The sequence below is a fragment of the Antechinus flavipes genome, chromosome 2, assembly GCF_016432865.1.
Source record: "Antechinus flavipes isolate AdamAnt ecotype Samford, QLD, Australia chromosome 2, AdamAnt_v2, whole genome shotgun sequence".
In the NCBI taxonomy this organism is placed as follows: Eukaryota; Metazoa; Chordata; class Mammalia; order Dasyuromorphia; family Dasyuridae; genus Antechinus; species Antechinus flavipes.
Genome location: NC_067399.1, coordinates 113,020,245 through 113,044,131, shown reverse-complemented (window position 1 = coordinate 113,044,131; position 23,887 = coordinate 113,020,245). Strand labels below are relative to the sequence as shown.

Here is a 23,887-nt window from a genome sequence, read left to right as displayed (position 1 = left end):
ATCACATGGAAACTATTAAGATAAAAAATAAGAAAACATCAATACTTAACCAACAGCCCTACTGATTTTGTTCAATTTGTATCACCTATCCATCTCACACAAAACCATGAGAATAAATGAGATACAATTTTCATTCTCAAAGGAACTGTATAATTCTAAGGTTGCTATTAAATATCAAATAATGGCAACATCTGGTTCTGATAGCTGGTTATTTGCTTGCAATTTCCTTTTCCTTACAGCAATTGAGTGCAAAGGAAAGCTTTTATATAGTAGTGTCAATTTCCATATGTGTATAATCCTTGACCTCTCTGTTGACACTGCAAACAAAAGTGGCAGTGGTGATGATTTTGTCATACTAAAGCTTCTTCACTAAGAATTAAGCAGAAACTACCAACTTCATTGGTCCATTCTTGAAGTCATCTTTTTTTCATTTAAGTTTATTTCATTTATACCTAGAATAATGCTCTCTCTTGGGAACCAGATAACAATATGATTCCTTGGCAAATCTCCAGATTCTATCCTATAATTTGTATATATCACTGTTGTTCAATGGCTTTTACCAAGGGGCACAGGAATAAAATAAAAAGCATAAAACTTTAAATGACCTCTTATTCCTGGGAATAAAATAAAAAATAGTCCTTTTTCATATGTTACTATTATTATTTTATATAATACATATTTTATTAATACTGTTTATTTCGATATGCTATGGAATACTCTAGTTGTTTTTATTTGTACCATTATATCTGAATAATTTTTGTATGCACCTCATTTCTGTTATAATTTATGACATTTGACTCATCTGACCCTAGAGGAAAGTTTCTTTTTAGTTCATTTTAAATCCATAAAATTAATTTGCTTGAGAGCCTTGGTCTCTAATCATCTATGAATCTAAGATAGTGATATTGATATTTAAAGGCAGAATTTTATAGTTCCAGATCTTTTCATTTAGTCAGAGTCACAGTAAAGTCTTTTTAAATATTGTGAAAACTTAGTCCTGAAAAGTTGTTTTTTTTTTATTTCAGTAGAAAAACATAATTAAGTTGTTGATAAATTGGTGACCCATTAAATTATACTATCACATTTATTTATCTTCCAGCTATTCTCACAGACAATTTCATCATTTTGTCTTTTTTGGAGCAAAATAAGTTGTGCTATATTCAGTTTACTAAGAAGTTGGATTCCCCGGATATAAACAAAAGATTTGAAAAACTTTCCACTTCAGAATATAAGGTAAAAATGTCAGTTAATAATGTTATATGAACCACCAGTACTTGTTAGAGCAGAAAATTGGTTGATTTGTTCCTGATTTATCATGTATAATAGAATATGTATTAGAATAGATATATCTAGTTTAATATGTATATCTGTATATATAGATAGTCATATATATATACACACACGTAGCTATCTTCTTTGCTAAGTTATCTACATAGTATCTACATATTTTATTATATATATATATATATATATATGTATATATAGCTTAGCATGATTTTGAACCTAAATTTGCTCCAGTAGCAACAGTCCTATTACTGAACTTATTTTTATTTTAATAATAGCAGTATAAAAACATTTATAGAAATTAGCAGAACTTTTTGACGCCAAAAACTGATAATTGAGAAAATTATACCCAATCTCTTCTGATATTCTGACTTTTTTGCTAGGTACAGTAGGAATACTTTTGTAATCTTTCCTAAAGTCATAATTCTACATACAACCCAGCAACCCTGTCTCATAGAGTAACAAAAGAAAGGAGGGGAAAAACAAGTTCAAAGAATAATAGAAAAGTGTAGTAAAGGAAGGATGTAGAGACTCCCTTAATATGCCTGGAAAAAAAATGAGAAAAGAAAATTCCTTCATACGTTAGTATTTTTCCTTCACTAACTCTGGGTAATTTGTTTTCTTGTATCAGGAACTTTACTACTATAAAGCAAGATTTTTATTTTAAATGATGTGTTTAATTTAAGTTTTTGCCACATTATATTTTAACTTGCTTGAAAGGAATACTCTCTGCTAGGATGAGTATCTAATACATTTTCCAGGCTGTTTCAGTCCAAGGCCTCCTTTCAACACTGACTTGTGTTTGCGAGATTGAGCCAACCTCTGTAACGCTGGATTTGAGACAGTTCACTGTTCACCAGGAACTGAGCTGATACCTTCTTTCCCTTAAAAAAGATGCACACTTATGCCATATTTATAGCACCTTTTAGAAAAGAGTAAGATTTTTAGAAGCCATCATCTTTATAGTCAGAATCTTAAACATAATGATTTTAGAAGATTGATACTTAGCCTAACACTGTACTTTGGACTCATTTCTTAATTTTTCTGACTATTGACATAACTAAATGGATTTTAAGTACTGTGATTTTTTAAATAAAAGTGTGGCAGTAAATCTGAATTAATAACACCCAGGGTCCTAAATCAATTGTTAACTGAATTTTGCTGATTATCAACAGTATGGAGCTTCTGAAAGATTTCTTTGTATAATATCAACCTTTGTTCCCAGAAAAATGGTAATCCTTATATACTTTTTGTTTAGCAAAAATTGAAAAAAGTATTAGCTAAATACTAAAATTTCAATGGGATGTATTTCATTCAGAATGGCTAGCTAAAAAAAGTCCAACATTTAAAGCTATATAATAGCTCATATGAATCCCCTTAAAAGAGAAGCTAAGTCTTACAGGTACTTTTAATGTTATCAAATAAATTAATGCATGACTGGTTTACATAACTCAAGTATAGACAACTGTCTTGTAATAATCTTCCATAGTGATAGATATATATTTCTCAATGGGAGCAAAGATAAATTGTTAAGATATCATATTCTCTTATGGACTTCAGTGCTTTGATGAATCCAGGATTCATCAGGTGGAAAACTCTTTCCATCACTACACATCACAATCCATCCATGCCATTTCATTCTATGCAATTTATATCTGTATCTTTCCATAAATCTTCTATAGAGGATTTGTCCAATGCACTTAGTTCTTTCTCTGGAATTCATGCCATCCTTCTGTCACATGGCCAGCTAACCTTTTTTTCAATGTGCATATTCTCATGAACGTGTCATGAAAAACAGACTTAGGATTGGGTTCTTGCTGCTCAAGAGAGGTAATAGCTATTCAATTACTTTCCTTTTGCATTTCTGTCTGTGAATTTAGGGAATACAGATTTCCCAAGGCATTTCTAGAAATTCATATTTTCCCTCTAAAGATACTACTAATTTTATTTTCTAATGGTCACTTTTTTCCCTTTTATATCAGAAGTAGACTAAGATAAATTAATATTAGGGAGTTGTATGCAAATTTTAATTTTTACTTAAAAGCACAAAATGTATATGTCTTTGTAATTGTCCGTTTGAGTTTGTTTGTTTTTTTTTTAAAGAAAATGCTCAAGTAAAAGTGGGGAATAAAGTGTGATTATTCCATTATTTTACAAATTTGCCATACATGAATTCTTTTAAATGCAAATAATTTTGGCAAAGAAATTGTAGGGTAAAAATATTGAAACTATTGACCTGTAACAAGTTTTTCTTTCTATGGCTTTTTAATCCATTTCAATTTACTAAACAGTGAGGAAATAGTACAAGGAGTTAAATGTTTACCATGAGAGAACAACATTGGTAATTACTTTGATTTCAGTTCCTTTTGATGTGTATTCAGAGGATGAAGAGGTCAATAATATTATGGCCATGCAAATAGAAAAGGGTTCTTTTTGACCATATTTTTTTAAAAAGCAAAGGATTATTAAAGCATTAACCTTGATTTTAATGGCCTTGGTTGAGTGGTGAGATCACAATTTGGATGAGCCTGATTATTTACTAAATACAATACATAAATGCAACGGGTTCTTAACACCCATTGCACTCTGGCATTATCGCATTACTGCCATCCTTTGTTGCCTTGCAGACAGGAATATGAAAGCAATCTGTCATGTAGTGAGACTGGCTCCAGAAGCATTTCTCTGATAAGAGGACCCCCTGCCCTTTGCTAGTGTCTGGTCCAGTAGGCTTAGCCATGCGCTTAATCCCCAGAAAGTGGTTCGATTATTGCTGACCAGCAATGGCAAGATAGTTTTTTTTTTCTTCCTAGCTATCAACCTTCCATTAATTCCTTAAGCAGAAATGCAGTGCAATCTATATTTCCTTGGCATGTGTCACCCAGATGTGGTGCACTGCTCATGTTTTCAAATAACCATGTTCCAAAATAACATAGTTTGAATAATAAATTCTGCAAATCCTTCCTGAGAAATAGAAGCACCGTCTTTATGAGCTGCATAAACTTTATGTTCATAATTGTTGTTTGTTTCCATCTTGTACCATCTATGTGTGTGCATGTGTATGCAATATATTTGTAAATTCCTCATACTGATTATTTGTCATATATCCTTTCTTCTTTTATTGTCATAAATCTTTTTTTTTCTTTTTAACTATTAACTGTTATGTCTGAAACAGTCGTCAGAGGCTTCTGGTTGGCAGCACTGAACTTGTCATTTCATATTGCTGGTCTTAAATCCTGTGTGTAGGTCGATGCTGTCAAGCAACCATGACTGTACATTTTGGTATTGATTAGAGTCACTGCAGAAAATCCCTTCTGAACCCACATTGTTCCTTTTTATTCCTTTGACTAAAAATGGGCAAATTTTGAGCATTTATATTTTTTAGAGATGTCAAAAGAATTTGAAAAATTCTGAAACACAATAATATATTTAACATGTATTTTTATATGCACTTAAATTGAATCTACATATGTAGAAGACACTTTAAATCTTGTATTTTGAGGTGTTTTTTTACTTTTCAAAAAACTAATGTTTCTTGTACCCCCCCCCCAATTTTTGATACCATAGATATCCTACCTGGAAATACCTGGCCCAATCACCCGGAGAATAGTACGTCATCTAGCTATCAATTGTATTCAAGATATGGCCATTTGTTGGTGGGAAATATCTAGTGATGATGTTTGGCCTTGGTCTCCTATTTCTAGTGAAAAGGACAGAGCTAATCTGTTCTTACTAGCTTGTAACCATGGAAGACTAGAGGTAAGATTCAATGTTTTATTATTCTTGGTCAATTCTGGTAGGGAAAATACTTTAAACTGAAGTGTATTTCTACAGAATATAAAAAGTATGGCTATATTTTAAAGACCAAACAAGATAACCTTAGTGTAGTGAGATCTTCTGACTTGAAATTGATGTTCTTCTTCTAGTAGCATTTCTCCTAAATGTCTTGATTTATTTTCTTTGGCCTTTACAAAAATATTTCATATGCATGAAAATCTAAAAGGATGGCATGCCCCTATGCATTTTGCATCACCTGACATTTCAGGCTTACTGTAACTCTGTACTTGCATTTCTATTAATTAACATCTTCAAATTTTCAAAACTTATCCATCATTAAATATGCTAACAAGGATTTATTGATATTACTAAATTACAAAGCAAGCAAAAGGTTTAGAGCTAGAAAACATCTTAGAGATCATCTACTCCAAATTCAATTTAATTTTCAATTCAGTTTAACAAATATTTTTAAAGTGCCTACCATGTTCAAAGTATTGTGCTAAAAGCTGAGAATACAAAGAGATAAAAGGAATAGTCCTGCATTATAGGAGGGGAAAGGATGAGGCAGAAAGGGATCACATCTGGGAATAGCAGAGAAAGCTTTCTGCAGGAAATGACATGTGAACTGAGCTTCCAAGGTTGACAAGGATTCTATAAGCCAGAGTGAAGAAGCTATATGAGCAAACGCTTGCATAAAGATATTGAATTAGAATATGGAATTTAGATTTCTGGAACACATTTGATCAATTTGCCAGCAACACAGAATTTGTAAGAGAGAATATATGAAAGAATCCTGGAAAAGTAGATGGGGTCCAGAATGCAAATGCTTCAAATGCCAGCATGAGGAATAGACAATGGGAGCCACCAAGAATTTTTTGAGCAGAAGATTGATACAGAATCAGGAAGATTATTTTGGCAGTGGGGTGAAAGATAGATTGGAAGCAGGAAAACTTGGTAGTATGTTATTCTAAGAGTACAGATAGAGATGATATGATTCTGAAATAGCATATGGAGTATAGAGCAGAGTGGATATTAAGAAAACATTGTGGAAGTAGAATCAGACTTGCCTAATGATTAGGTGTGGTGGGGGGAATGTGAAGGATAAGGAAGAATCAAGGATAACCAAAATCATGAATCTGGATGATAAGATCATAGAATCTCAGGTTTGGAAGGGATCTCAGAGACCATAGAGTTCAATTTATAGTAGTTGAAAGAAAATCCACTTAACGGTACACATTATTGAGAGTACAGAATTTGCAGTTAGGAAGATATGGGTACAAATCCTATCTCAGGAATATTCTAATCGTGTATGCCATTCTGCCTTTCGTGGGATTGCTTTGCCCCTTAGATACTGTACTTCCCAGGTGTTGATCTGGCCCTCTCTCTTGGCATGCTTATGGTAGGTTACCTAAATTCTGGACTCTCTGGGACTCACCTTTTCTCCTTGTCTGGTTCCATGTTTGGTTTCAGCTTCTCTGGGCTTATCTCCACTGAATTGGTTATCTCCAAATTATCCTAATAATATCTTGTTCATGCATAATTATTTATATATTTTCTCCCCTATTAGATTGTTAGCCCCTTAAAACCACTGACTATCTTTTATCTTTTTTATAGCACTTACCTTCCAGGATTAATGTAAAGATCAAATGAGATAGTATTTGTAAAGCATTTAGCACAACATCTGGTATATAGTAAGTGCTTAATGGGTGATTATTGTTGACTAATTGAGCTTTTGCATGATTTTGTCACTTTTTTGTGAAATCCTAGATAGGATGAAGGATCTTATGGCTGTTTATTTTTTGTTTTCTTCATCATTGTTCCTTCTGGTGCATTTTGAAAGAATTTTGCAAGATTTCAGGGGCGTGTTTGTGTGGGGGGAATCACAGTTTCTGAGGATTTTTGAGATAGAATTGAGAACCCTAATCACATGGAGGTGATTATGGGGTTTTGAAGTTATCCCAATGTAATCTAGTCTCCTCTAGCAGGTTCTATCATGCTTTAAAAAAAAGGTTTCAAGCCTAGTATAACACTGGCTTTTTGAATACCAGCTTAGCCAAGTATAGAAATCTATATCACTAGTAGACAGGCTACTTGGTGATGAATTCCTTGGCAAAGTCAATCTGTGCAATAAAAGAAAATAAAAAGACCCTCTTACCTATGTGGTTGGCTCCTTTCCCCACTGCAGCATTGATGTCAAAGTTGTAGAAAATGCAAAGAATACCAAGTTTTAGACCATCTACAAAAATTAACTAAGCTATGAGTACTCTAAATGTGAGACCTTTCTCCACTGTCCAACAAAGAAAAATATAAAGGATTTTATCAAAGAAACATGAAAGCAGAAATGATGGAGAGTGACAGATAACTGATTAATAATCCTCATGCTCTACTGGTACTTTATTGATATTATAAGAAAACAATGAATTCCTTTGGCATATTGAGTTAATTCCCTCTGCCAAACTTGGGAAACTTGGAAAAGAGACACACAAGTTGCACAGGCATAAGTGAGTTATGATTTGCATAATTGAGAAAATATAAAACCATGTCTGTTGTCTGAGGACCATAAAATACTCCATCTCTCATCCCTTTGCCTTGTATAGGTTGTTCCCAATTCTTGGGATGCATTCACTCCTCATCTCTGCATTTAGAATCATTAGTGTCCTACAAAACTCAGTTCATATGCTACCTTCCATATAATATCTTTCCTGATTTCCATGCCCACCAACTGCTAGCTGCTAATGTTCCCCTCAAAAAAGTATCTGATATTTATTTTGTATATACTCACTTATATAAAATCATCTCCCACTCCCTACCTCCTTGAAGGTCAGGAAATTTTCATTTTTATTTTTTTTTATTTGCCATGGCATCAGGTAATTATTTAAAAATATTTATTGATTGATCAGTTGGCTAGCCTAGCTTTGCTAGGAAGAGGTTCATCACTTAGAACCTGGTCACAAGGTAATAAATTATTTCAGCCATATTAATTTGTGAAGATAACCAACTAAGAACAATTAGGATTTATATTATTGAAGGGAGAACTCATAACAGTGAAATCACAAATCCTTATAACAAATAACCAGTTCCATTTCACATCTTTTGTTTTATTAATTTGGTCATATTTTTTCACTGCTTTTATGAATCATGTCAGGTTTTATTACTGTATGTGGTTATTTTATCCTATTTCCATTTCCTTGAAGATAGTTCTTAGGCTTAGTAGTTAAAGCTTGTGTGATATTATATCTCAAATCTATGAAAAAATGCAGTTGATCTTTTATATGTGAGATATCTTAGAATCATCACAGTATTTAGAATACATTATAAAATACCAGGAACTGAGTTATGAAAACACCTATCCAAATACAAATTGAGGACAATTATTCTAGTTGTCACATTATCTTTAAAGACCAAGGAATAAGAGAACTAATATAAGGATACATCAAAAATAGGAGACATAGAAATAAAATTGAACATTTCTGTAGGTTGAACTACAAATATATAACAAATAAATATTTTGCTTTGGAGAACTTAATTTCTTATTTTAAGTGAATTAATATTGTTTTTATTTCTATTCATTGTGATATTTATGTATCAAACCATTTATTCTTTGAATATATTACAAGTTCCACTAATTAAAGATATGTGGTATAGAAGTTTACGGTGTGAAATTAGCAGTTTTCTTAAATCCAACAAATAAATCAAATCTTTCTTTTATTCTGAAAAAAGATAATTCAGTCACTGAGAGCTTATTCCTATTTTTTTGTTTTCTTTTATCTCTTCATTAAGCCAATTTTCTGCTCAGAATCCACTGTTAGAAATCTTATTTGATTCACTATGTAAGCTTTATCTATTATTCACTATTCCAAAAGAAAAAGAATGCAATTCTTTTTGTCTTTGCATTTAAAAGTTTGCTGTATGGACGTCAATATTATTTTATATCTATCTACATAGAGAAGAGGGAGAAAATTCACCTTAAAATTATATCACTAAGAACTTTAGTGTCAAGGATTAAAAGATCATATTCATTTTCTTTAGTATTCTGATTTTTGAGTTTGTATTTTAAGGTTTGAATGCCTTTTAACTTTTGTTCTGATTAGCTTGAAAAATCCATTAGCTATAAAAATATTCCCCAATTTTATCCTTTTTAAGATATTTTTAAACATTTGTTTTAATTTTAGTTAATATAAGTATGTTGTGTCAATATAATGATTTATAGTTTATAGAAAAAGTCCCATGGAGGTCAGAAAGCTTGAGGAAGGGTGGTACAGAAAGCTTAAAACTTGTGACCTTGGAAGCACAGCTATGACTAGGATAATGTGGCAGTTTTCATATCAGGATAGTTCAGGCATCTGAAGATTCCAAGATTCTTAACTTCTATTATCAGATAATGAAGATCCAGCCCTTGGAATCTCAAAGATCCCGTAGGGCTTAACTCCACAAGGTAGAGGTCAGTATAGGAACCCAGGAGCTAATAGCAAAATCAGGCAGGGGGTACCATCATAGAGGTTGTACTCTGACATTCACACAATGCACCAGTTCAGGAACAAAAGCTAGAAAAATAAGTACATCAAAGAAAATAACAATCATCTGAATTTTTTAAATCAGTGTAGATCTAAAGATCCTTTCAACAGAAGAGAATATTTGTGCTAATTCCAAGCAGTGATTCAAAGAAAAAAAAATATGACATTCCACAAGGTTTATATGAGTATCTAGAAATGAAACAGGAATGGAGGCTCTGGAGGAAAGAATTGGAACGAAAATGAATGACTTAGAAGAAAAGAAAGTGAACCTTATACATGGACTCCCTAAAAACTAGAATAGGCTAAGAGTAGATCAATGAGTCAATAATTCCATGAGATAGAAAGAAAAATGAAAACAAAACCAAAAGACTGAAAAATAAATAGAAAAGGAGAAAGATGTTTGAGATGTGTGTGTGTGTGTGTGTGTGTGTGTGTGTGTGTATTTCCATCCAGGAAAACATGTCAAGAAAAGAAAATTTAGGAATCACTGGATTACCCCCAAACCACAACAAAAGCCTGGATTTATATATATATTTTAAGTTATAAATAAAATCTAAACCTATTAGAATTAGATCACAAAGAAATTTTGTTGGCTGTATATCACATCATTGACTCATAATGGACTTACTTATCTACAGAGTTCTCCAGATGTTTTCCAGACAAATTGTTTTCCAGCCACACTTCTCTTAGCTTGTACTTATGAAGTTGAACTTTTGAAAACATGTCCCATATATACCTTAAAATTAAACTTGTTTATCTTAATATGATTATGTCTCTTACTGGCATCATCACTTATCCTGATTCCCTTGTTTGAAAATTTTTATGATGTCTTTGATTCTTGCTCTTCTTCATCTTTCCTGTTTGATTAGATATCAAATTGTATTACTTCTAACTACATATTATTCCATTTCTCCCCTCCACCCTCACTTCTTGATTCATCCTATAACCATTGTTATCAGCTTTCTAGAATCTCTTAGTATCCTCCCAACAGTTTTTCCCAACTTTATTCTCCCTTACTAAGCCATCCTTCCCAACATTGCCAACCTCTTCTTTTTAATATATAGATCTGGTTATATTACTGTCTTCTTCAAAAATTTTGAGTGGCCCTTTCTGACTTAAGAAATGAAGACCAATTTTTTTTGCTTGGCATTCAATAATAATGATTAATAAAGTGCTTTTTTACTATACTGCTTTAAAATATACAAAGTCCTATTCTAAGAAACATGATCAGAATGCAATGTCCTCATTTAACAGATGAGGAAACTGAAGTTCATAGAGATTATTGACTTTCCTAAGTTCATATAGTTAATAAATGTCAAAGCTAATACTCAAACCCAGGTTTTTTGACATTAAATAATTTTTGGGGGAAGAACAAAATATTTATTAAGCACCTACTATAGGTTAGGAAGAAGACATAAATACAATAAAGGATCCTTGCCTTCGTGGAGCTTAACTCTCATTGGAGTAATTAAGCATGTTCACAAATGCATGAACAAGATAGATTGGAGAGCCATCTCATAAGCACATTTAACTTACGTAGATTTAATTTTACACAAAAGAGAGAAAAACAAAAATTGTGTGAGAAATTCTACTCACCAATCTACTTGGTGAGTACATATTCTGGATCATTGTGAAATGGGAGACATGAATCTACTGTTCTCTAAGTCAATGCCAGTTCCTCTGTATCAGTTCTCAACCTGAGAAAAGCATCACTAGCCAGCTTCAGAGGCATCTGAATAGTATAGTATTCAGATAGAATAGAAGACTTCAGCTAGCATTCTCTGGTGTCTTTCTGCCGAAACCAAACATTTTTACTAGTGACATTTCAGTTTGTCCTAATTATCATTTCATCCTTCACAGGATAAAGAAAAAACTTTTATTCCAGATCTGATTCTTGCTAAGAAAGAACTAGTTTTTAGAAAGGTGAAGGAGTGAAAATGAGGGTACTTGAGAGGAAATAATTTCTCCCTAGAGTCTGTGATAGGAAGGGACATGCTGGGCATAATCTGATTTGCATGCTAGATTTTGGGAGAGCAGGCTTTATAGGGTTCAATGGATAGGTAGGTAAGATACCATGGACTACAATGCTATATAAGAAGTCAACTTAGGAGGGGTGAGCTCTCAAGGATTACATTTCCAAAGGGAAATAAAAAATTCTAATGAAGAGGGATAACTGTAGTCATCTGAAAAGACATGTGAATACACAGAGGACTCACCAAAGCAACATATATTTTTTAAAATGTGCAAGGAAAATAAAAGTAAAGATAAGCAAAAAGGAGTATCAAATGCTGAATTTAAAAGGAGCTGAGGCTGGCAAAGGCTAAAGACAGACCAAAAATGTTTTCTTCTTTTATAAAATCTGTATTAAAGGAGGATTTATAGCTCCTACTACACTACAAATCCTGTCAGAGCACACTTCCCTCACCTTCCCTTTTTGTCTCATTCCATCAATTTCCACCCCTACAGAAACCTAGAGTACCTACCAGACTGGCTTCCCAGTGGGGATCAGCAAGGTCCTATATCTCTTGTCCTGCATTACTGCTCATAACACTTGGATCCATCAATCAGCCAATATTTTTAAGCACTTACTATCAGCCACTGTGTTAGGCACTAGGGACATAAATCCAATAAATAAAGTAATCCCTATTTTCAAAGAACTTGTGTTTTAATGGGAGAAATTAAAATCCAACTTGCTACTATATCCTAAGGTCCTCTGGGCTTTACTATATGCACTAAAGAGGCAGTCAGTGGCACCAGGGAATAAAGGGGACTGGAATCAGGAGGACCAGAATTTAAATCCAGCCTCAGATGCTTACTGACTGTGACTCTGGGCAAACTAGTAAATTGCTGTCTTCCTCAGTTTTCTCATCTGTAAAATAGGGATAATGATGATATCTACCTCACATGGACCAAATGAAATAATATTTGTAAAGCTCTAACACAATTCCTGGCAAATGGTAGATGCTTACTAAATGCTTATTCCCTAATTTCCTGAAGCTGAACCATTTTATAAAATTTTTTGCCTCTTGATCAGTGTATAAGTTCTTTGAGAGGAAGAATTATCTTGCTTTTATTTTTGAATCCCCAATGCTTAACCTTATGCTTAGCACCTATAAAATGCTTAATAAATAGTTTCTCCACCAATCATAAGAGAATGGATAAGATCACTATCTGAGATACATGGAATAATGATAACTGCACAGAATGAGGGTAGGGACTGACATACAAGCAATGAGATCACATATTCTCTACATGTTTTAGTTAATTGAGAAATGATGAAAGTGTAGACCATTGTGGAAAACTGCTTCCCAGAGCTTGCTTGTTCTTTATAAATACTTTTATTTAGGAAGACTTCATTTCATGTAGTCTCCCAAAAAAGATTGTATATAGGGAGTCCCTATAGATTGTATATGGGAGAGAAAGTCTACAGGTCAGTAGTTATGGTTGTTCTTTCCATCACCTTTTGCAGTATTAATGATATGAATATTTTCCCCTAACCTTTGTTGTTTTTCCTCCTATTTCTTATCTTGAATGTCTACCTTGATTAGTCCCCTCACATCTTTGTTTAATCTGTGTTTTTCCTCTCCCTGTCTTTAGTAGGCAGAGAAAACAGAAATGAATTTGGTAATACCATACTAAGTTGATACAGTGCTTATTGTCAAAAATCAGGTGAGGCAAAAAGCAGAGAAATATATGCCCAACAAATATTTTCACCATTGTAATTATCAGAGTCCAAGTCAAAGGGAGATTCCCCATGGATAGTGAGGCCCACCAGATATTCCTGTTGTCAGAGGACATTGGTCTCCATTGTATCAAGGCCCAACACTTGGTAGATGTGATCAATCAGTAAACATTTCTAAGGATCTTACAATAAACCAGCCACTGTGTTAAGCACTGGAAATACCAAAAAAGGCCAAAAACAGTCCCTATTTTCAGTGGTCTTACATTATAACCAGGGAGATATAAATAACTAGATAAATATATGTTCAAATAGATGGAATCATTACAAAGTTTTTGTACCGTTCATTCATAAACACAGACAAGACCAAATACATGGAGAGTGTCTATTGTCCAGATTCCAACATGCATTTTTAACATACTATAGAATTTATTGAACAATGTCTTAATTTAGGACAGGTAGTACAGATGGACAATAAGCTTGATTCAGCCTTAAAAAGGAGGAAAAGACTGAGTGGGCTAAATTGCTTGGGGGAAATAAGAAGCTTATTTACTAACTCCAAGTTCTTCATGAAAGCACAGGCCCTTCTTTTATTGACATTTCAGCAGAATTGCTGCATTCCAAGAGCTTTGCATAGTTCCTGGAATATAGCAGGCACTTAATAAATATTGGTCATTGATTCACTGATTGTTAAATGGCAACAATGCATGGAATGCCACTGATTCTGAAAAATCAAAAATGAGTATCAACCAACAATGGAAAGATACATGGTGAATACGAGCAAGCTACAAAATATAATCAATGGGCAACTCTAAAAAAAAGAACTCTAAAAAAATCCTCATGAAGGATTTATACCATTAGAAGAAAAAATGGACTGCCATGAGTGAAAGATAAAAGGTAGACAGCCAAACTATTTTACTGGTGTACTCAGGATGTTGGGATAAATCAAGAAAAGCCTCTGGTATTTTAGGAAGATCTCCTCTGTAGCAATCTTTTGGGAGAACAGTAACAAGAGTTGTCCAGAATGGCCAGTCATGGATAGCCTGTTCTCTATATCTTCAAAGGGAACTCCCAAATTGATGATAGCATAGATACATTTGAGTATTAGATTATTAATCTAATATCCTAAAGATTATCACTTACTAATTCATACCCCAGTTGGCTGATATTTTTGTTTGTGATAACATTTTTTGTTGAAGCTTTTTATTTTCAAAACATATATAAGGATAATTTTTCATGATTGATCCTTGCAAAACCCTGGTTTCCAATTTTCTCCCTTCCCTCCATCCCCTCTCTTAGATGGCAAGTAACCCAATATATGTTAAACATGGTAAAAATCTATGTAAATCCAGTAGAGGCATACTCTTGCTGCACAATTATCTTGCTGCACAAGAAGAATCAGATCAAAAAGGAAAAAAAATGAGAAAAAAAAATTCAAACAAACAACAACAAAAGAAGTGAAAATGCTGTTGTGAGCCACACTCAGTTCCCACAGTCCTCTTTCTAGGTGTAGATTGTTCTCATCATCACAAGATTTTTGGAACTGGCCTGAATCATCTCATTGTTGAGAAGAGGTACATCTATCAGAATTTGATCATCCTATAATCTTACTATTGCCATATACAATGAAACCCTGGTTCTGCTCATTTCACTTAGCAAGTGATAATTTTTTTCAGGTTTTCTCACTTATATAATTTGTAATGAAATGATATTAAGATTCTTCTTGTTCTTGAATCCTACATTCCCATGGCTGTTTATTTATGATTTGCTATTATCTCTTTGAAAGATGTGTTAATGATTAATTTGGTATTAAACATTTCTCTTTTTTCATATTCTTTCACATAAACAAATTGGTTAAATTGGCAACATCCATTAGTTTCTGGGCTTGGAAAATAGTTTGGAATCTTGGTTCTTTCTAGGGATGTAAGTATGAGGCATGCTCTTAGTGCTTCCTTGATTAAGAACTACAACAGTCTCCTAATTGGTCTCCTTGCTTTAAATCTCTAGTCAATGGGAATACTGTTGCTAAACTCCAGCATGAATGTTATCCTCCAGGATGAAAAATAACCTTTTTAGCGTTTGTTTGTTTTTTTTAGCTTTTTTCTTTTTTAGCTTTTAGAACCCTTCACAACCTGTCCCCAACCTATTCATTCAGCCTTCCTGAGCATTACTATTCAGACAAATGGATCTTCTTGCTATTTCTCACATTCCTTCTGTCATTTTTGTGCCTTTGCATGGCTATCTTATACGAGTAAAATGTAATCCTTCATTCCTTCTGCCTCCTAGAGAGCCTCTGTTCCTTTTACTCAGCTTATACATTATCTTCTTCATAAGCTTTTCATGAGTCGTTATTGCCACTCCATCCCAATCTCTCTTTCATTTAACTATTTTGTATATATTTGTATTTATTCAGTCTGTATTCATACTATATATTTTTATTTGTATTTTTCTTCCCTCATTCCCATTAGAATGTCAACCCAGGGAGCAGGGATTATTTTATCCTTTCTACTTGTTTCTCTTGTGTCTGGCACAATTAGGTATTTAATAAATACTTGTTGATTGATAGCCTAGAAATAGAACTCCTTTTTAGGAAGTCAGATGTTATTTTCATTAACATTTAATTTTTTTTTTCATTCAACACGTATTTACTGAATGCCTGTTATATCAAAGCTAGTTCCTGTGAGGTTTACCAAGATTGTACTGTGAAGGTATTTGTAATCTACTAATGAAGATATGAGAAGTGCAACAAAAGTTATTATGCAAGAAGGGTCTAAATTTCATAAGAAAAGTAGAAAGCATTTATGGAAATTCAGAGAACAGAGTGATTACTTTTGCCTTAAAGACCAATTAAGACTAAAGAAAAGAAGTGGTATTTGTATTTCCTTTTTTTAATGGATCCATTTGATTTGTTAAAATAAGGGAGAAAAGGGGCATTCTGATCAGAAGCAAAAACAACTACCTCATACTTATCATCTGGAAAAAAATGGAAGAAAGAAAATGACAATTGTATACATTAAGGGAAAGTAATGTTGGTGGAACAGTGCATTTCAAGAAAGCAATTTTGAACTGTAATTAAAATGGTCCCCAAGTTATGGCATACCCCTTGATTTGATGATAGTACTTCTACTAGGCCTTTACCCTCAAAGGAAACAAAAAAGAGTAAAAAAAACCCATATTAACAAAAATATCCATAGGACCTCTTTTTGTAATGGTAAATGTTGGAAAACTAAGAGGATAGTCATCAATTAGGAAATGTTGAAACAAATCAAGGTGTATAAATGTAATGGGATTTTATTATACCATAAAAAATGATGAAAGGGAATATTTCAGAGGAACCTAAATAGGTTTTTTGAACTAATGCAGAATGAAATGAGCAGAAGCAGAACAATTTATTTAGTAACAATGACTTTTTTAAAAAAGAAAAACAACTTTGAAAAACTTTAAAATTCTGATAAATATAATGACCAACCATGATTCCAAAGGACATAATAAAACATGTTACCCACCTTCTGAGAGAGAGGTGATGAAATCAAAGTGCAGAATAACAAACACATTTCTAGAATGTGCCTCAGAACGTATGCCCAATGTGGGGAGTTTGTTTCATTTAATTCTGCATATCAAATTAAAGAGTTTTATTTATTTTTTACTTTGTAGAAGGAGAACTAGTGATGGGGCTCCAAAAATGAAAAAAGATGCATAGAAGAATCAAAATAAAAGTCAATAGAAAATACTGTGAAATAGGACAGCTTTGGAAGTGACATATCGAATATATTAGAAAACATTTAATATTATTCATAAAATACTGGTGGTTTCATATATGGTCCTTTCCCCCTATTCTTCTTTGTATATAGAAATGCTCATCTTATTGGGGGTTAAGTTCAGATTTTTAAAAAATATTTTATTTTTTTCAATTACATGTCAAAACTATTTTTACATTTGTTTTTTTTTTTTGTTTTGAATTCCAAATTCTATCCTTCCTTCCTTCCTATTCCCCCCTCCCCAGACAATAAGCAGTCTAATTTTAGTTATCAATGTACAATCATGTAAAACATTTCCATATTAGACATTTTGTACAAAAAGACAAGATAGTGGGAGAAGAAGAGGGAGAGGAAGAAGGATGAGGGGAGATAGAGGGAAGGAAGAAGGGAGAAAGTGAGAAAGGGTATATTTCATTGTGTTGCCTTTGGAACTGTCTTGAATCATTGTATTGCTGAGTCTATAGAGCTAAATCATTCATAGATCTTCATTGTATAGCACTATTGCTACTGTGTATAAGGTTCTCCTGGTTCGGCTCATTTCACTTTACATTAGTACATGTAAATGTTTCCAGATTTTTCTGAAATCATCCTGATGGTCATTTCTTATAACACAATAATATTCTATCACAATCATGTACTATAATTTAGAAAAGCAATACCATTTTAAAAATATGAAAGAAAACCTCAATAAAAAGAAACTTGATACTTCCCATTCTACTTTTGAAAAATACTTATTATTGGAATAGTTTTCCTATATTGAGCTTCCCTATAATTTACCATCCATATTAGCATAGGCTATGCAGAGCAAGTGTAATTCATCTTCCACATGAGTGGAACCTTTCATATTATTTTAGCCTATGATTATGAATTTTCTGATTAAGATGTCTGTCATTGGGATACATCCATTTCAAAAATAGAGATATTTTTGTGCCTACCTTTACTATTTACTTTTGAGTTTTGTTCAGTGATGTTTGTGTATGTGTGTGTATACACATACATATGGATGTATATATAATATATATAATGTATATGCATATATACTCATATGTATATATGTGATTAAAATTAATATCCAGCATTATTAGAATTTTTACTGAAAGGCAGCTCGGAATAGAGGAAAAAGCTATTGGACTTCATCTTAAGAAACACAAGCTCAAATCCATCCCAAATTTAGCTAGCCATGTAATTTGACTAGCTCCCTGGGCTTTAGTTCCCTTCTCTGAAAAATTGGAATAATACTATTTGCATTGTCTACTTCACAGGGTTATTGGAAGGAAGGTACATTACAAACCTTAAGTGCCAGACATATACAAATTATTATTTATTATGCACCTGACATGATTATTGTAGTAAAAGTACATCAATCTCAAAATGCTATATCAATGTGAATTACTATCACATTCTTCTTTTGTTGTAGTTTTTGTCCTTTCTTTTTTTTTTTGAGGATGATTAGTATTGATGATACTAATACTTTAAATTGTTGCTATTTACAGAGCACTTTAAATTATTGTCTTTGATCCATACTAAACTATGAAATAAGCAGAGAAAGGTTCTTTCCCACCCCTCCTCTCCCACTAAGAAGCAGATACTAAGAGGAATTAAATCATTTCTGAAGGTTGTAATGTGGCAGATTCAGTCTAAATCTGCAACTTGGGTCATGTAAATTTAAGTCCAGTGCTCTTTTATTTCTGTCATGCTAACTAGTTTCCTGCTTTTGTTACTAAAAGTATTTAAAAGTATGAAAGTATTTTTAAAAAAATTTCCTATGTCACCAACATCATCAGCTTATAACAATCAGTAGATCTTAACTTATTTTTTTTTCTTGAGTTTAAAACAAATGAATTATTATAACTGATGACTAGGGCAGAGTCTTTGCCCCAGAGCACTGATATTCAGAGTGGCAAGCTTCCTTCCTGAGCAATAGGGAGTCTGGGGAATGACGGCAAAACCATCTCATTGAGAGGTTCATGCTTTGTGGTCCTCCACTATCCCGTTTTATGTGACTAGACACATTTTATGATTCTTCTCTAGAGTCATATTACCATGAAACAGTTTTTTCCTAGGGAAACATACTCTTCTCTAAGACCCAAATGGGTATGGGTAGGTTTCTGGGGAAGGAAGGAGTCAAAATGTAAGTCTCTTGAAAGTGGGGACTATTTTTTTTGGTCTTTGTAATATTTAGCACATAATAGACAACTAATAACCTTGTTGATTGATTGCTAATTGTTTGATGGACAATCCATCTTCTATCATCCTAAAGCCACTACTACTCTCTCCTATCCCTTTTAATTGTCCACCATCCTCTCTTTTCTTAAATTCTTCTCTTTACCCACTGCCATCACTACTGTCATCACCAGTCCCCAGAAGAAAAAATGTCACTGAAGCTTTATAGCATCACATTTCTATTGCCCAGAGAATAATGTTCTAAACAAAATGATTTCTTCCCTACTTATCTCAAATAACCATTAGTATTTACATCCATTTGTTTGATAATAAGTATGATTTGGGGGGCAATGTGGTACAGTGGAAAAAACAATAGCACTTGACTCTGAAGACCTGAGTTCAAACCCACCTCTGACGCTTACTATCTATGGATCTTCAATCAAATCATTTAACCTCTCTATGTCTTTCTTTTTCCTCCAAACAAATAGCATTGGAAGTTTGGGTGCCATTTCTATTACTTTTGCCTAAAATAATTGAATCATATTCAGGCTATTTAGTTATGTCATGCATGTAGTACATAGATATTTGTCAAGATCTTTTTATTTTATATTTTTCCTAAACTCTCCCAAAAAGTTTAAAGCAATATTTTAATGATAAATTTTATTTCCGATACTGTTCTATTTCTATATTTAAATTTTGTGTTGCTTAGTTCAAATTGGGAAAGGAATGGTTTCTAATAAGATGCTAGCACACTAGTTAATATACAACACATTATGCATTGAAAGAAGAAAATAAATGTTTATCTGAATATACTTTTTTTCATACAGGTTCTGAGTTTCATCCGTACAGAATGGAATCCACTTGATGCTAGCTTTAGCACTAATCAGCCTTATCAGGTGCACACAGTAGAGCATTCCATCAGTGTAGACAAAGAGCCCATGGCTGACAGCTGCATTTATGAGTGTGTTCGAAATAAAATCCACTGTGTAACAGTCACCAGAATACCACTACGATCAAAGGCCATCAGCTGCTGCAGGAATGTTGCTGAAGACAAACTAATTCTAGGCTGTGAAGATTCTTCAATCATTCTCTATGAAGCCCACCGAACAGTGACTCTGTTGGCTCAGGCTGAAATTTTGCCTACATTCATTAGTTGCCACCCAGGTGGGGCTATCCTACTGGTTGGAAGTACCCAGGGGGATTTGCAGATTTTTGACATAGCATTATCACCTATTAAAGTACAACTTTTGGCAGAAGACTGCTCACCAAAGAAAATCCTGCAACTTAGTAAACATTTTGATGTCTCCAGTGGCCTCATTCAAATGCAGTGGACAGCTTCTCAGTTTGTTCCTCAGACTTCTAACAGTATTGACATTCATGATCTTCTATTCCTTAAGTTTGACAGAGGGCCACTGGGTGTACTTCTCTTTAAACTAGGTGAGTAAAATAAAAGAATAAAGTGTGAATTAAAAAGTGTTTCTATTACTGATGTTAGAATTAAAGGCATAAAACTATTCCCTACATTCACTTTTTGATCAGATCAGTCTAGGCTTTATCTTTTATATATGTGGTTTCATTATCAACATTATTTCATAAATATTCCAATAGGAACTTCAGACATTTATCACAAAAAATTACATTGATTTGTTATTTCCATGATCAGAATTTCTGAATGTTCAAAAATGAAATTAATAGTTTTCAACAAAACATCTCAATAAAAAATGACTTGAATTTTTTTTAATTACCTCAATTTCCAAAAAATATAGTCTTACTAAGAATACTTGGATATTTTGATGGATCTATGGCCTTATAAATATGAGTTTTTCATCCATTTATAGAGATTGTTTTCATCACGTGTGATTCTTTGCATATCCTCTCAGAAATACTCAACATATTGGAAACCCTCTGCTAGATCATTTAACATTTAAACAACAACAATAACAAGGACTGATAATTATGTAGTGATTTACAACTTAACAAAGCATTTTCCATAAATTCTCTCATTTGATTTTCACAAAAAACTCAATGAAGTAGATATGATAGGCAAATCATCTCATTTTTCAGATGAGAAAATTGAGGCTCAAAGAAAAATAATTTACTTATGTCAGACTGCTGGTGTTCTAGCAAGGATTTGAATTTGTCTCCTCTAAATCAGAACTCTTTTTCATAGATCTTGATGAGACCTTAGATACCTGATGATTTTTTTCTTTAAAAAGATAAAGATAATAGGTTCAGAAAGATTAGACAATTTATCTAAGATAGATTATGAAGTCAACATTTAAAGTCAGACTTCGACTTCTAATTCAGCATTATGGTGGTTCTTGTCAAATGTCAATGCTGAAGAATCCATAATAAAATCCAAAGTGAAAAATATAGATAAACACAAGAAAAAGTAATATGTGTTTATATAGTAAGTACTATGTGCCAGCACTGTGCTAAGTACTTTTACAAAGATTACCTTATTCAGTCTTGGCAAAAATCCTGTAAGCTGGGCGTTATAATTATTATTCCCATTTTATAATTGCGGAATCTAAGACAAATTGTTCAGGATCACATGACTAGCTTATGTCTGAGGCTACATTTGAACTTGGGTTATCTGCTCCAAGGCCCAGCACTTTATCCACTGAACCACTTAGCTGTTCCCTAACTTCTCTTTTAAATATGTAAATGGTGTTTTGATTGTACATGTTATTGCCAGTAAACAGAAAATAGAAACAAAGCACATTTTTAAATGCTGAAAAACTTAGCTCCTATTTTTACAAATAGATTTGTGAATCTATCTCATTGATTAAAACATTGGCAATTCACACAAAAATATAAAACTTCCTAGGAGATAGGGACTTAAGCAATATGGCAATTATTTTTAGCTCCTAAAATTAATTTAATTTAATTCATATGATTTTACTAACTTAAAATAATAATAGTAGCTAACATTTACATTTTACTTTAAGACTTAATGAGTATTTTACCTATAGCATCTTATTTGAGCTAAAAGATAATTATCTATTAGTGAATAGATTTATTATATCTTAGTTGGAATACTGTCTTTCCAAATAATAGAAATGTACCTGAATATACTCAAAAGGTCATTATTATCCAAGAAGAATGTTGAAAGGCTTTAAAAAGATGTGTACACTGTCACTTATTGTAAGATAAATAATCCAACCCCACTTTGTCCAACAACAGGTTTTACAATTGTATATCTCCACATTCAACACTAAAGTGGATGTTTGATGTTTTGCATGTTGTCTGTTTAAAAAAATACACCCTCTAAATTACCCAGTTAACTATTAAGCAGAAGATTCCCTGCCCAGTATACCTAGTTTTTCTTTAGTTCTCCCTTGTGGGACTACTCACAGCAGCTTTCCAGAAAGCCCAGCTTTCCCTGCCTATCTCTAGCACATTTATGTTCTTACTAAAGCAAACAAGCTCTCAGTGCAGGGATTTAGAGGCCTTCCTGCTAATTGCCGGCTTGTAGACTTAATTGGACTATCTCCCTGGGCACTATTCCTAAATCAATTAGGCAATGAGTTGGCTGTCACCTCTTTTTCCCAAGAAGGTCTCTTGAAAGCCTAACATCCAAGAAAAACCAGGCCTCCCAGATGGGAAGACGGTGACCTCTCCAACTGAAATATATCATTTTAAATTTCTTTTCATAGCATTAAAAATTTTGCAGGCTGGGGAAATGTTCCTATCTTGCAGCATTTTTAAAGGTCAAATTATGTAGTTCTGCATTGATAATTATCTTTCTCTTTTGCCAGTTTTTATGCATTAATAAGGTTAATATCTACTATACTGTGATTAGTCATTTTTTTTCTTTCTCTGAATAGTAAATGCATCAGATGTAATAGCCAACATCTTTTTTTCTTCACAAAAAAATTACACTGGAATAAAACTAAAGACCTAACTTGTATTAGGATCTGCTCTAGTAGCAGCTAAAAATAAGCTTGCTTTTCTTGTACTAACCTATTTCTAAATCTGGGCATTCATATGGATTTTTCATGTATAAATTAATTCATTGCAAACATAAACAGGTAGTTGCATGTACACTTTACTCAAGGCATATTTATGAGGTTGGGGTGTTTTTTTTTCAGGTGTTCGTTGTGCAAACCTTTGGAAAATTTGACATTAAAGGTGTGGCCTACAATTTACCTGTGATTGACCGAATTTAAAGGGAAAATTTTTTTCAGTTATTAATATAGTAGAGCCAGGTTCTAAGTAAACCAGGACTTTGATTTTGAACCTCATAGGTGAATTTATTTCACCACAGAGGAAAATTCAGGTTCATTACTATAGATCACGACTCTTCAAACTGACCAGACATCTCACATTTGCTGAGGAACAAGTGTGAATGATACCTCATTTTAAAAAAATCTATCATTGCAATTGGGGAAAATAGTAAACAAAGAGTTTATGTTATTCACAAAGAAACAGCAGTGCTGTCTTCATGTATAAAGCATATTCTTTGAATGTTTAACCTAATTAAACTTTCAGAATATCTTCACCTAACAAAACTATCTTTATCATTGAATCATAATATATCAAAATTAGAAGCCCTTCAGAGGTCATCTTGTTCAATCCAAAGCTGAATTAGGAAGCCACTTTTTAGCAAACCTTTGGCCACATTTATACCTTACTTGAAGACTTTCAAAGATGGGTAACTGATCACCAGCTCCAAGATGATGACACATCCTACGTTGTATAGCACTAATCAC

General features: G+C 33.0%; 1 protein-coding gene across 1 annotated transcript in view; it reads left to right on the top strand.

Moving 5' to 3' along the window:
* Nucleotides 1-23,887, top strand: part of WDPCP (WD repeat containing planar cell polarity effector) — a 266,206-nt gene that overhangs the window by 51,194 nt on the left and 191,125 nt on the right. The window contains exons 7-9 of the mRNA XM_051975375.1: nucleotides 1,100-1,233; nucleotides 4,849-5,040; nucleotides 20,000-20,609. Coding sequence (XP_051831335.1) covers nucleotides 1,100-1,233; nucleotides 4,849-5,040; nucleotides 20,000-20,609 — 936 coding nt within the window. The remainder of the gene's footprint in view (nucleotides 1-1,099; nucleotides 1,234-4,848; nucleotides 5,041-19,999; nucleotides 20,610-23,887) is intronic.